The 13,792-nt window shown below is 48.0% G+C and overlaps 3 protein-coding genes across 3 annotated transcripts; 2 read left to right on the plus strand and 1 right to left on the minus strand.

Moving 5' to 3' along the window:
- Positions 1-5,208: 5,208 nt before the first annotated feature.
- On the minus strand, positions 5,209-8,553 carry ASPBRDRAFT_192632 (KH domain protein; the record flags this gene model as incomplete). The annotated part of the gene is made up of 7 exons (XM_067620508.1): positions 5,209-6,069; positions 6,117-6,314; positions 6,363-6,727; positions 6,775-7,099; positions 7,153-7,614; positions 7,667-7,948; positions 8,026-8,553. The coding sequence occupies 7 exons, from the start codon at positions 8,551-8,553 to the stop codon at positions 5,209-5,211; spliced, it is 3,021 nt and encodes a 1,006-aa protein (XP_067483744.1).
- Positions 8,554-8,689: 136 nt separating this feature from the next.
- On the plus strand, positions 8,690-9,715 carry ASPBRDRAFT_411326 (uncharacterized protein). Its single transcript, XM_067624496.1, has 2 exons — positions 8,690-9,165; positions 9,224-9,715. Exons 1-2 carry the CDS (start codon positions 8,826-8,828, stop codon positions 9,394-9,396), a joined length of 513 nt encoding a protein of 170 aa, XP_067483745.1. The 5' UTR covers positions 8,690-8,825; the 3' UTR covers positions 9,397-9,715.
- A 3,215-nt stretch (positions 9,716-12,930) lies between these two features.
- Positions 12,931-13,314, plus strand: ASPBRDRAFT_26949 (uncharacterized protein; the record flags this gene model as incomplete). The annotated part of the gene is made up of 1 exon (XM_067622316.1): positions 12,931-13,314. The coding sequence occupies one exon, from the start codon at positions 12,931-12,933 to the stop codon at positions 13,312-13,314; it is 384 nt and encodes a 127-aa protein (XP_067483746.1).
- Between the last annotated feature and the right edge of the window lie 478 nt (positions 13,315-13,792).

The raw sequence follows: 13,792 nt of genomic DNA on the forward strand, positions 1-13,792 counted from the left end.
TCCATCCAAAATGCATACAATCACCACCTGTTCCTACGTTCTACTTTATTTTTTCAGTAGCATGATTGAGTCTGAAATGTCTACACCTGCTATTTCTATAAGCGAATATGTCTTTTTCATGGCCTCGGGAATCAACGACTTGTTACGGGCAAGCCGTTGTTACTCTATATATACTAGTATTACTTGATGAGAAAATATGCCTAATGAGTTGGTATGTTAGTGATTATAGTGTCCAAATCTTATGAGGGATTAATAACAAATATGATGGGTCTAATGTACATGATCGACACGACGGCTTAAAGTAGTAGGTAATCTGCCTGTCTCCTATGGATGATGAATTTACAATGGGCCGTGAGATTAGGGTTAGCTACACCTGAATTCAAAGTGAACAGTTGAAAATCCGACATTCGTTAATCCAACGTCATTAAGAACGTACTGCCCTCACTATTCCTGAAGATTACCATCGCATCACTGCCAACCACTCAGCTTTCTATAACATAGTTCACTCTTCTTCCTTCACCATGCAACTAACCTACAACTACAACCACCTCTCTCTTCTTCATTTGCTCCAGTCTGGACTTCATAAGCACCATACACTATCGATATTTATGCGGGAGCTCTAATTTGTGTCATTTCATCGTGTTTCAAGCTAAAGAAAGCAAAGTCAACTACAAAGAGTGTATGTGCGACACAAGTTCGCGTAAATATCCAAGCCCCTGCAAGTCCTTTCGTAAGAGGAAAACGCCTGCCGCTGTGCTCAGGGCGTCATTTGTGAGATCTGCGGCGTCTTCAGAGAGGGCAAGCCGGTTTATCGACGGCTTCCTTTAGGGTGAGCATGATGTGGACAGTAGAGAAGACAGAAAGGGGGCTTCTGGTTCACAGAAACAAAGATTAAGTCAACAGAGCAAGCCTAGGGAAATAAGATTTGAGCTATTCTTGCTATTTCCTATATTAGCCCCCACGTAGGGTCAAACTGCAGGGGATGGAACGGATTGCTAGTGGCTCGAATATCTCACTTCTAGGTGACGGTCGCCTCCAGGAGAAATTCCGGTGCGCGGTTCCTATGGAAGAACCAAATATAGTACTGAAGTAACAGGTGGTGATAACCTTTGACTCATTTTTCTTAAGTTGATCAAGCTGTGTAAATTTTGTTGGTTATGGTCAATGCATAAACAGAACCATCAAAGGCAGGTTCGTCCAGTTCAATGTCTGATCGCTGGCAGTATGGTGGTCTGAGAAGGTTCATCATACCGGGAATAATCAACGTACTATACAGTACCTGCTAGGTCCTTGATGCCTCAATATTGTATCACCATGAAGAGTCCAGAGTGTATAGTGCCCAGCACAAGATAGCATCCATCTGGACTGGTAGGATTCAAAGGGTGGTGAAACAAACCCTCCGAACCCTCCAGTTCATAGCTCATTCCGCTGCGACCCACGCCTCTCATAAGGCGCTGAATATTCTTCAATAGTCAACAAAGTAGCGCTGTTCATAGACTAGAGCGCTATATCAATATTGACAACTCCGTCACTATCATCCCAGGGTTCAGATTTGCATTTTCGAGTAAGCAAAGCAGCAGCACTTTCCTAGTCCCCATCAGGACGTCTCGATCTAATGGAAGCTTCTGTGCTTGTAGAAAGTAAGAAGAGTCAAAACAAGGACATAACGTTCACCTTTAAGTAGGAGGATGGTACTGCAGATCTTGCATTGCTCAACATCTTGCCATAGAAACCTCATTCATCAGATACAGGGATAACCCCCTATAAGAGATAAGTTGGGTTCTCTTATTGGTAGGAGCATTGTCGTTATACTTCTGCAGAGACGAGTCAGGGAGACCGTAACCACCACTAGCTCTATGAAGCCGGTGAAGAAATGATGATCATTTGATCCCTGTCCGGCTTTGCAAATCTGTCCAAGAGAGATATTTCTAGTGGGCAAAGTATCCCATTGGGTGCTGATATCTTTCTTGTAGTCGATCGATGCGGATCTTCAGCTATCGAAGGTCGCTGTCCCTTCTATTCATTCTGCTCAACTAATCCGTAGACACGCGGACTGATATACTTGTTGACAGGAGACCTCTTCCGTTGTGGACAGACTCTCTGGCAATACTTTTTGTATGTCCGGGCCCTCCACATAGTCATCAAACGTTCTCTTATTCAATAAGATCCAGACTTTTTGTTCCTCGCGCTGCCCTGCGCAAATCCCTAGTATTCCAGACCCACTCCATTGAGATAGGGAGAAACCCATGAAGTCCACCCTCGAGAAGTTGCTATGTAGGTTGAGACCTACTCCTCCTGTATGGTAGCTGGTAACTAGGACTTCTATCCCACTATCAATCGAGTTGAGGGCGTTGTTCAGGATTGTAACTTGTGGTGCCGTACAGCAGGAATAGCGAACAGTAACAACCGATTGCCCACTTTGGGAGTTCCCTTCCTGTCCTGACCATATACTCCAGCTCTTAACTTGGTCCTTCGTTAGGGTAATTTAACCGCTTGTCGAACCAGGTGTATATGTATCAGCTGGGATTCCCTTCTGCCAGAGATATCCAGTCAAGCTGATATAATTTCCAAATGGATCAACTTCTGTTCTGAATTTAATCCAGTATCTATGAAAAGAATCTTTGACGAGCCTGGTCAACGAGCCCATCTTTTGCTTCCAACGCATACGCTTTGCCTCTTTCATTTTAAGCGAGTAGGTGATAAAGGGGGTTCACTATTGAAAGACCCCATGCGTGTGTTGTCCAGTCTCTTAGACACATACTCAGTCCAGAGAGCTAGGTCTGAAGGGGAGCATGGTTTGTGTCTTTGCGGGCTTCATTTTGGTTAGGGTATGATTCTGTTAGACGCCGTACCAGAGGGTGTAACCTGTTCTCCTTCTTGTCTCTTCCCTGACTCTTTGCTAGTACATATGCGTATACTCAACATGCATCGCCCAGAACCTGTCGGAGTAGCGAAAGCTCGCCTCTTCTTCATCTTGGTCTGCCTCGGTGTCTATGAGCCCAGTTCCATGCACCACGGAGGCGTCTGTGCATCGTATAAAAGATAGTTAATTGCCTGCTGCGAATCTGTATTGTTCAACTGCACTTCTATCAAATGCATATACGCGCGCTCGGTATAGTGTGAGACCTTGACCAGAGGCCCTGGTTGTTCCCACATATATCCCTGGAGCACATCTATCGTTTGCACTCCGGATGAGAGCCTTAGTCTCGTACCCTTAGAAGTGCTCAACCATAGTACATCACTCTTCAGGGAGCCGTGAGCAAGATTGTGAAGAAGAGATTGGGAAAGTTCTCGTCCATAGCTTCTGCAGTAGTGCGAAGAAGCCCGGGATAATAGAGAGCAATCTGTACAGCTTGGTTGAAACTGCTAAGCTTCTTCTTCTGACCCAATCGTGGGTAGCTTTCATTGACCATCTTCTGGGTTGTATGTATCTGATGGAATTCCGAAGAAACTGATGGTTGGCGATATTTACCCAAGAGTTCCATCTCATAATATCCCCGGTATGACTTCAAGCATAACCCCAACCAATCTGGAGGCCATTTCCAGAACATAAACAGAACCAAATTCAGACGCTGTAGTCTCATGTTCCCTTGGCACCACTGTCCTGAGAAGAGAAGTAGATATTTTCCCTTTGACAGCGGCTCATTATCGCTTCCGCATCACTTGCAATAGGATAAGTTGGTCCTATAAGAAACTGAAGATGGATCTAGAAGATGTTGCAGGCTGGGGAGTATGATCAATATATCAAGTATCATCGCGTGATAATACTTATACTTCCTATATGCTAAGGCTCGGTGCCAATTTACCTATTCCATGGCCTTGGTTTTTTGACAATCATGGTATTGGTCTCGGCCATATTGGCATCTCTTTTCTTTGAAGATTGATAAAAAAGAGTTCTATAACTGGGTTGCTTAGAGTACGGCCGCTTTTTGACCGTGAGAGTTGTCAAGATAGATTGCATCCAGGCGAGGTCTAATCACGGTTGTGCCAGATGTTGAATGTAAACTGTGTAGCCATGTACTAAGTACTGAAGATGTCCACTATGTGTTTGACGAGGGTATTTCCTTAGGAGTGGATAGATAATGAGGTATAGATATGTACAGGAAAGAAAAGTAAGAAGATCAAACGGGGGAGGCAGACAGGGAGGTTTTATAGTAGAAGGGGGAAGCCATATCAGGTAATGATGGCAAGTGAGTGGTCATAGCCAAGGGAATAGGGATGGTGAAGAAAGGAATTTTCAGTTGAATGTATCTGAGTGAAAATGTTGGAAGGATAGATAGTATGGGATATAGGATGATATAGATGTTGGATCATTCAATGCAGCGTAGTAGTGGAATACCTAGTTGAATCAGTCTGTGGACAGTCGTGGTTGCAATACTACGTAGGGCTGGGCTGTTATCTGCCAGCACTATATGATTGTCAATGCACGCAGGTTGCAATTGTACTAAAGGAAGTCTGTTCGTCATCTACGTGCCTATGAAGCGAGGACAAGCTGCAACGAGACAATCAACCCCATTCATGAATACGCGCTATCAGATCTTGGGATATCGTACGCATAGAGGTATATAATAAAGGCGAAAACAAACCAAAACAGAACAGGGCAGAAAGGACCTAAATGGGTTGGGTTGGGAAAGCATTCCATCCCAGGCAAAAAGGCAAATATGCGATTGCAATGATCACTTCAAAACCGACATCTGTAGCAAGAAAAACACCTTCGTACACCATCGTTTCACTTGGTATCATATCTGGAATGTATGAACGCAAAATTTCCCATCTTCCACGGTTTGGTATCTCGTATAAAAAACCTTTCCCAAGGGCACACACATTTGGCACCTACACCCCCCCAGCTGAAGAACGACCAAGCACAAAAATGAAATCAACGACGAACATCTCGCAAGAGTAAAAACCAGATGTAGAGGGGAGAATATGGCAGGGAAGGAAAGGAAGCCAAGGGCCTGACAACCGTCATGCAATGCTAGTGCCTTTCTCGTATTCTTCTTCCCTCTAGTGCTTTTTTTGCATCTTTTTCTTTTCACTTCCTGACGTCTTATTTGGCTCGCACTCTGTGGTATCAAAATAAATCCGAAACACAATCGCTGACAACAAATCAAAACGGAAAAACAGAAACTAAAAAGTAGAAAGCAGAAAAAAAAATAAAAAAAAAAACAGAAGTCTCTTGGGGTATACTGCTGCAAATTGACATTGATTTTAACGCGGTGGCCCAATGGGGGCCGGGTATCCAGAAGTAGAATTGGAAGTACTAGGACGACCACTGTCAAAAGAAGCGCGCGGGTCATGCTTGGGGGTCATGTCCCCTGGCGCGGTACCGAATGGAAATTTGGTGTCAAAGCGCGCGGGCCAGCCATTGCTGCTGCTGTGGCTGTGAGAACTTCCGAGGACAGGCACATCGTCCTCGGCAAGGTTCACGCCAGAGTCATTCCATGGGTTGCGGTAGCCACTGTCTCGAGACTCCATGGAGACCAGTGACGCCTTCGAGGCGTTACTGGACGCATGTTTAAAGAACGATCCGGGAGAGGCCGAGTGATTCTTGCGGCCAATGAACGAAGAAAAGGAAGAGATGCTGCCAGGCTTCCGCAGTCTCTCGAAGATGGACCCGCGCTCGCTGGTCTCATCCGAGAAACTGGGGCGAGTGGGAGAGTCGGTGACAATGGGAGCGGGCGCATGCTGCAGCAACTTGGAGTCAAAGAAGGGGAGAGACTCTTCAAAAGAGTCCGACTTGGGTCGAGGAATAGCTCCCTTGACCGTAGTTGCGTCGAGGCCGTGAGCGACCAGTCGGGAGATCAGGAAGTCAATGGCATCCTTCAGTCCGCCGGCATTGTTGCGAGTATAACCAAGCACAACCCGGTCTTCCGGCCCGAAGACGGGAGAGGAAGAGCCACTCTCCGAAGCCGAGACCGGAGGGTCCGAACTAGTATCGACGGTGGTATCGACCTCGTATTGGTCCTTGAGCTTGGCACACACGTCGTCGTGGAACTCGGTCGACTTGAAATACTCGCGCAGTTCGGCGGAGCTCTGGAAGAGTAGCTCGTGGCTCTCCGGAACCATTCCCTGATGCTGTTAGACGTGATTATTTGCATGAGGAAGAGTCTACTTACCAGTAAGGCGTCAACGGCCTGCGGGACCTGGTACTCGGGTCCGGAGATAGTCACGACGTCACTGGCAAGCTCGGTGCTAGGGAATTCGATCTTGCAGTTCCACTTCTTCTCGAGCTCATCGATTTCGGAAATGCGCGCAAGTAGTTCACGGTGATACAACCGATTGATGACGACACGTTCAGAGACATACTCGGCATCCTGTCCAATTAGCAAACGACACTCAATCTGGGAATGGTTTGGACTTACAACTTTCTCGACCATGTCCATGATCTCCTGTTTAACCAGGTCCAGACTCTGGGCATTACGCGCAGGGGTCCGGCAAATGACATTGTCAACCTTGATGTCGTCCTCCTCCTTGCCCATACCGCCACGATCCATGGCGTTGGAGAACTTGACAAACACCGAGTATTTCTTCATGATGCGCTGGATATGCTGACCGCCAATGCCGATGATGCGCTTGTGGTACTGGTCCGGCACGTGGAACGAGATGGACGCCGGCATTTCCTGTTCAACAAGATCCAAGCCATTCTTGGTTGACTCGTACTGATTTCCACACACGTCAATGTAGAAATTGTACTCGTTGAAACCATCGAAGATGATTTGCACGTTGCCTGGATACGTTAATACCGGCTCATGTGGCGGAATTCGACAAACTCACTCTGGCCCATGATCTTGTTGATCTTTCCGTTCTTCTTGCCGCTAACGAATTCCTTGTGCTCGTTGGCGAGTTCGATCTTCACGCGCATCTGGTATTGGCTGCGTTGCACAAACGGAATCTGGTTGATCACCATCATCGCTGCCTTCACAGCGTCATCGGAACCATTGATGGTGAAGGTCAAGTTGTCAAAGCTAACTTCAGCGCCCGAGTTGCTGCAAATGTCAGATAGCATGGTGCGGACGTCTGCGGGAGACGGCGCCCGGAAACCCCCTTGCGACGGGTCGGGCATAATGATCCACCACGATGCGCTGTAGAACTGACCAGCCTGCCAAACGTTAGTCCAAACCCTAAGGCAGTTTGACCGTAGAGTAAACATACCAAGGCCATGATCTCCCGCACGGTGCGCTCGACGTGCAACACTTCAGTGCCCTGGATGCGAACAAGACCCCGCTGCGTACCAAGCTGGGGAAAGAGAACGTAGGAGCCGTTCATCTCCATCACCTTCCGGACCTTGTCCAGACGGTCGAGCAGAATGTTGTCGATCTTGTTCGAGTTGACAATGACATCCTTGACATAGATCTTCACGCCCATGACCAGTTCCTGAAGCTTTTGCTTCGCACGTGCAATCTGCTCCTGCGTATCACCGGTGATGTAGACCTCATTCTCGCTGCGACGGTGAGCACCCGGCGGCGTGTAACCGAAGATGCGGGGGAACGGCGGCGGGAAGTAAATGGCCGTGCCAGTGGCAGCCTCGATCAGCTTGATGTTCTTGCGAGTACGGCCGCAGACCAGGGTGTGCATGGTCAGCTCCAGCTTCACGGCGTCCACGTGACGTTTCAGCTAGTAGCAGTTAGTTTGCAGGCCGTTGATCGGTCGGAAGAGAAGAACCCACAATTTGATCGATCATAATCAAGACCCTTGTCTTGGCATGCTCAGCGCTCTCCATATCGCCGTAGATGGACACCCGGAAGCGCTGATCCAGTCCATTGTCCGAGGCGTAACCATAAGAAGACACCACCGCACTGTCCGTGTCGCGGATTTTCGGGCTCAGAAGGAAGATATCCGTGCCAGTGTAAGCCGCCAGCGTATCCAGATGTTCCAAAACGCTCGCTCGGATATTCTTGGTGGTCCCATCCAGGATCAGGTGCATGTCCACGTCCACGGTCGCACATCGCTATAGCATGACCCCGTTAGCGGATACAACGGGATCCCAAGCACCATAATATGGAAAAAGTCGAATCAGCAACATACCAACAAAATCGGGGTCTCGTTCAACACCCGTGCTCGCATCTTCCGCACCGTCTCTCCATCACCCGTGATGCAGACGTTGGTCGCCAAACCCTGAGGGCGCCGTTGTAGCGAAGGGACAGTCTTGGGCTCCGACGAGGTTACGGCAGCCTCGACCCTCCCGTTACTGCTTTCCGTGATTTGCCGGCACAATCTCCGCAGGGCGTCGACATTGCTCGCGTGGACGGGAAGCTGGTGGACGGGGGTGCCTTCGGACGTGCCCTCGGGGAAGGTCCAACGTTGAAGGGCGCCAGGGCTGGCATGCAGGACATCGTCGACGTCGGGACCGGCGAGAGTCGAGGAGAAGGGCACGTTAAACGAGAGGTTGACGGTCGGGTCGATGCCGGTCGGAGGAGTCATGGGCGGCGCGCCATGCGGTCGACGAAGAGAGTGAGAAGTCATATCGGTATGCGGTCGAGACATGCCAAAGGTGGGCGTCATACGCTCCCAGCCATGACGGGCTTGGCCCGTGAAATTGGAGATCTTGTGCATGACAAGGGGAGGTCGAGTCTCTAGCCCCTTGAACGAATCGAGGGGAGAGGAGGGTGTGGAGGACCGGAGGGGAGGGAATGGCGAACGGGTGGGTGAGGAGGGGGAGGAGGAGGAAGAATCGGAGGATGAGAGAAGACGGACGGGATTGGAGAGACCAAAGGTGACAGTCGAGAGCTGCAGTCGCCGTTCCCGACAGGAAGTGGGCGCGCAGGTGAGAGGAGAAAGTGGTTGTTGGTGGTGGGTGACTGGCCACGGACGAGGTTGGAATCGGAATGGGAGGGAAAAGGATGAATCAAATCAAGTCTACAACCAAAACGGGTATCAAGCAAGAGGGGGAGGGTGCACAGATGAAGAAAGGAAAGAAAGAAGATTGGAAGAAAAGACGAGGGAGGGGGCAAGGCGCGGAAGTGGGTAAAAAAAAAAAAGTAGCAGGACTAAGGAAGGAAAAAGGGAAAAAAGAGAAAAAGGGAAGAGGAAGAGGAAGGGAAAATGAGAATGGGATGATGGATCAACAAAACGACGTTGGGTCTGTGGCAGCACCAGCAGCAAAAGCTTTGGACTGGATTTTGGGGGGGGTAGGAGAGAGGAGGAGTAAGAGGAAGAGAAGGAAAGGTAAGGAAAGCAGAAGTGATGGAAAGGGAATGGATGGAATTCCTCTGACCGAATTCAGGCAAGCAGCAGAGCCAGTCAGCGCCTCTTTTCAGCTGGCTTTGGCTGAGTTGCTTGGACGTTGGTGGTGTGGATGGGATGACTTTGGGTTGGGTTTGTGAGGGGCGGAGACAAGTGCAGAAGAGCAGCAGAGTATCAGTCAGTCAGTCAGAGTCAGAGTCAGAGAGAGAGTGAGAGTCAGATGTGGGATTTTCCCTTTTCTTCACACCTTCTCTTTCCCAGGCACCAATTCCAAAGGGACTCGACCTCGAGGAGCTTACAAGCTATACGGACATGCCATGGGGAAGTTAAGTTACACTTGAATTCTGGTGACATTTCCTGCAAATCTAGATACATGTGTATATCCATCCTATTTACCATAGACGACAAAATTCTCTACACTTCTTCTCATCAATTATTCCCATCATCTTCCTCCTTGTCAATCCCATCATGGTGGTTTCTCTCTCTTCACTTCTCAGGCGGGAAGGGCGGGTACTCAGCCCAGTGTCTAGGCCCAATGTTTGCATCGCCTGGGCCAAAGTACGACTCGAAACCTGCTGCCCACAACTCCCTCCCTCCCCTCCCTCTGATCATCAACAACTTGCTATTCTTATGATTTCCCAGCTTTACGCTAATAAGTTAGTGAGTTATCGCCTGAATCTCGACCTCCTGAGGGTCTCTCCAATCAACGTTTCCAGAAAAGAATGACTCCTTTCATCATCCACCCCGCCAACATACTTTGTAGACTGACTTGACTGGCCTTGGAATTCCACCCGGAAACTCTCTTTCGGCTTTCCCTAGTACTGACTTGTCGTCCATTTCTCGTCATCACCATGGGGAAAAGAAAAGAAGTAAACTCAATTCTGGCCCCAGAAAACCCTCTTTTTCTCGAGTCCAAAATTCATCGAGTCGAGAATACTTTATTTATAAACTATAGATATAGCTCTACAAGATTATCCATTCCATTATTGCCTTCTCTTATTCTTCAAACACAGCCCCTACGAGAAGAGAGAGGGGGGGATATTCCACTTGCATCTCTCGATTGCGTTCATCCTCGTCGTTCCCTGCACTGGGCTCCACCCGGCTTGCCCGTTTCGGGTCTGCAAGCGAGAAATCCCGGTCCCGTACATTAGATCACGTGCTATGTCCGGCATTACCTGTATTCCTCTTACGCTACTGCCTCAGGCTGAATAGTTAGCCTCCAAGGAGACAGCTACACATACAGCTTTGCATCTGCATTCTGCACCTGCAAATGCAATGGAATAAATCAATCAATCACTTGATGACCCCCGGTCTATGTCGGAAGCTCCAGGAAAGCAAAGCAAAGCTATTTTGCCCATCCACAGCTCGACACCTGTAGGTACGTACCGGGGCCAGCGCCATCCATCCATCCACCATCAACAAATCATCATTGGTTATCGCTGTTTTGAAAGGCTATTGTTCCACCAGGTAAGGTACATCATCACTTTTTTCGGGGCACTCGGGAAAGAAGGAAGAGAAGGAACTAAGCCTGGGGAATCGAGGGAGGAAGAAGGAGGGAGGGGGGCGTTTCCCGGCTGGCTCCTCCCCTTCCTTCCTCCCCCATTTTGCCACTGGCGCGTCTTTTCTTGTCTTGTCTTGTCTATCCATACCATACCAGTTCAGTTCAGTGGGTGGCCATGGAGACGGATGGAATTCGGCGCAGAATACGGTATACTACTACCTAGCCTACTCAGATATAACCTACAGTCTAAGACAGATATACATAGTTAGTAGTGATGATGAATGTAGGTAGAATAGATAATCAGTAACTAGTCATGTGCCAACCTACCCAACCTGACAGACACCCAACACTGGCCTGATAAACATACAGCAGACACAAGTGAAACGAAACAAGTAAGAACCGAAATCCTGAGACAAGCGATAAACCCACCTTGCGTCACCATGTATCATGAAATGACCATCTTCCTACCGTTTCTTTTTTACTCCGCCCGGGACTATCCAATATCCTATCGATTCAATCTGAGCAATTGGCAAGGGGAGATATTCCACCATCCTAGTTAGTTAGTCAGTTGTGTCACAGTCCATGCTTGGGCCTGTGATCGTGATTATCATTCAACAATCTACATTTGAGTCTGAGTATCTATCTAGCCTACTAGCCTATCCGAGGAACCCAATGGTAGGGAATTTCTGGATCCGTGGGACCAACAGATACCCTTCCATCTCTCCGTGTGTGCGTCTGTCTGTCGGGGGATTATTAGTGATCATCGAACGTTGATGTTAAGGTTTGGGTTATACAATTGTATTACAACTGTCTTGAAGTTCTTCTTTGACAGTTTCATGGATTCTCTGATGTATATATACTACAACATAGATAATAGTTAAGTATTAGACAGATGTTAATATTCTCTAGGCACTACGGAGTCCTCAACACAAGTACTAATAGACAATGCCATCTAAGCAGTACAAAGTAAGACAAAGTACGCAGACAGATACCGGACGTAAGGACACAAATTCTCCCACCGTTGATCACTGATGTAACCACTTCACCACTTCGCACCACAACCCACAACTCACCACAGTAATGGCATGACAGTCTTATCCAATATGGAGAACTAGCTTAAGATCATTGATTGAATTAATATATGTAGTGATGATCCAAGTAACGTAAAGTAATTGAGGTAAAGAAGAGTAAGATCATCGAACCGATCGATGAGAGATATATTCGTCGACGTCATCTATCGGCGACATGGATGTGGGTCGAAACATCACCATCATTTGGTTGCTTACTTTACAGCCTAGCTGTTACTTAGTTACGTTGTAACTTACATGTCAAGACTGGCAGGTAGTAGGTAATTGCATGTACTTTGGTAGGCATTGATGCTGTGGTGTGTTGTTCGTTCTTCATTTGCATGCTGCTACTTACTACCAGTTGCCTTGATGTTTTTACTGCTTATTACATACACAGCTAGTTCAGAAGTGATGTTTAGCATCGGGGTAATTAGTAGCAACAATTGCAATAATATTCGATAGAGTAAACAAAACAAAGTACAAAAGTACCACTTTGTACTCTGTGTATATCTCTGTGCTGTTACTACGTAGGTTGATGAAGACACTAACTGCTTAGTTCACTAACTGCCCTTCCCAACATAGACTAACGAACTAACTACCGACCACTTAACTCTAACTCTGCGACTCTCAAATTCCTGCACACAACCACCCTCTCCTTTCTCAATAACATATAATTGTCAATATGTTGTTTCCAATTGATGGAGATACCAATCCTTCCAGTATAAGTGCAGATAGTAGAACCCTTTTAATCCTGATTGAGTCGACACACACCCTCCACAACCGCGCCATATCCGACCCCCCTTACTAACAGATCAAGAACGCCGACTCATCACCCACCGCAGTCCACCAGACGAGGAAGACACCCTCTGTCGAAATGCCTGCGGCTTGTCCATGGGTGAGTTAGTCGCTAAAGCCATCAATAGCAGCAGCCTCGGCCTGAGCTATAAAGAAGCCAGTCTCTTAACGACCGGCGTATTAGTCGAGGGACAATCGGGCCATATCCTGTCCGAGGTGGCGCGCCTTTCTCCTGAAGATCGGGCAATATTCGGGCTGCTAGGAATGTGGCGCAAAGGGTTAAGCTGCGATGGCTAGAGGTGGAACTGGCGGCGGCCAAGGCGCTGAACGACGATGATATTAAAAATATTCGGTTGGCGATGAAGGTTCCTTGGCAGGAGCAGCATGGACCCGAGTGCACTACGCGGTAGGTTCAGTGCAATGCTCTCAAATCATGAGATCCCTGCTGGCTTTCGACGCGATGCTTTTCTCTATGTGGATGACGAGGCGTTCCGCTCGTGTGAAACGACACGGCCGTATCTCTGGTTGACTGAGCCTGAACCCCAGTCTGAGTCAAAGACAGAGCGAGAGCCAGAGCCAGAGCCAGGAACTGAGATTGTAGCTCAGCCTGAGGCTTTGCAACCCCTCAAAGTCGACATCAAGCATATCGCTCCGAGATTATTTGCGCGGCTGGTTCAGCGCGATCTCCAGGGCGAGGCGAGACGGAAGCCCTATCGGCATACCTCGGAGCTGACCAGGTTGCATGCGGCCGCGCAATGCGAAATATAGAGAGGAAAGAGATGGGATTTGGCCGCCACCTGCTCGATTCCAGTAATTGAAGCTCGCGAACATACTCATAACTATGACCTGGGAGCGGGTTCCACTAACTAACTTGAACCGGCACAACGTATACTTTAGTAAACTCTTAGCTAACTCTCCTAGTTACTTAACTAATCTATCCTTGGAATATTCTCGAATAGGTCAGTCACTAAACCCAGCATATAAACACCGCTGAATGCACAACAACATCAAATTAATCCCCTTTCTCCCTTTCAAACTACTAACCAACTGTCCACACACCACCAGTCATACCATATCGAGTCTCCTCTCCTCTCCTCTTCAGTCATTGACTTCCACGTTCAACGAAATAATAATGATCCATTGTACATCTTGAGGGTCGAATGAATGGTTGGACTATCCTTTCTCTCTGTCCCTAATTGACTGACCGCAGGCCTATCTGTCTCCTTATCTACCCCAAGAAGTCAGG

Source organism: Aspergillus brasiliensis, assembly GCF_001889945.1.
Source record: "Aspergillus brasiliensis CBS 101740 unplaced genomic scaffold ASPBRscaffold_2, whole genome shotgun sequence".
NCBI classification, from domain to species: domain Eukaryota; kingdom Fungi; phylum Ascomycota; class Eurotiomycetes; order Eurotiales; family Aspergillaceae; genus Aspergillus; species Aspergillus brasiliensis.

Bases quoted from the DNA above. Each gene is read 5' to 3' on its own strand.
- ASPBRDRAFT_411326 (XM_067624496.1), top strand. From the start codon at position 8,826: ATGGGAGGGAAAAGGATGAATCAAATCAAGTCTACAACCAAAACGGGT. The intron at 9,166-9,223 runs GTAAGGAAAGCA...GACCGAATTCAG, and splicing joins TAAGAGGAAGAGAAGGAAAG to GCAAGCAGCAGAGCCAGTCA.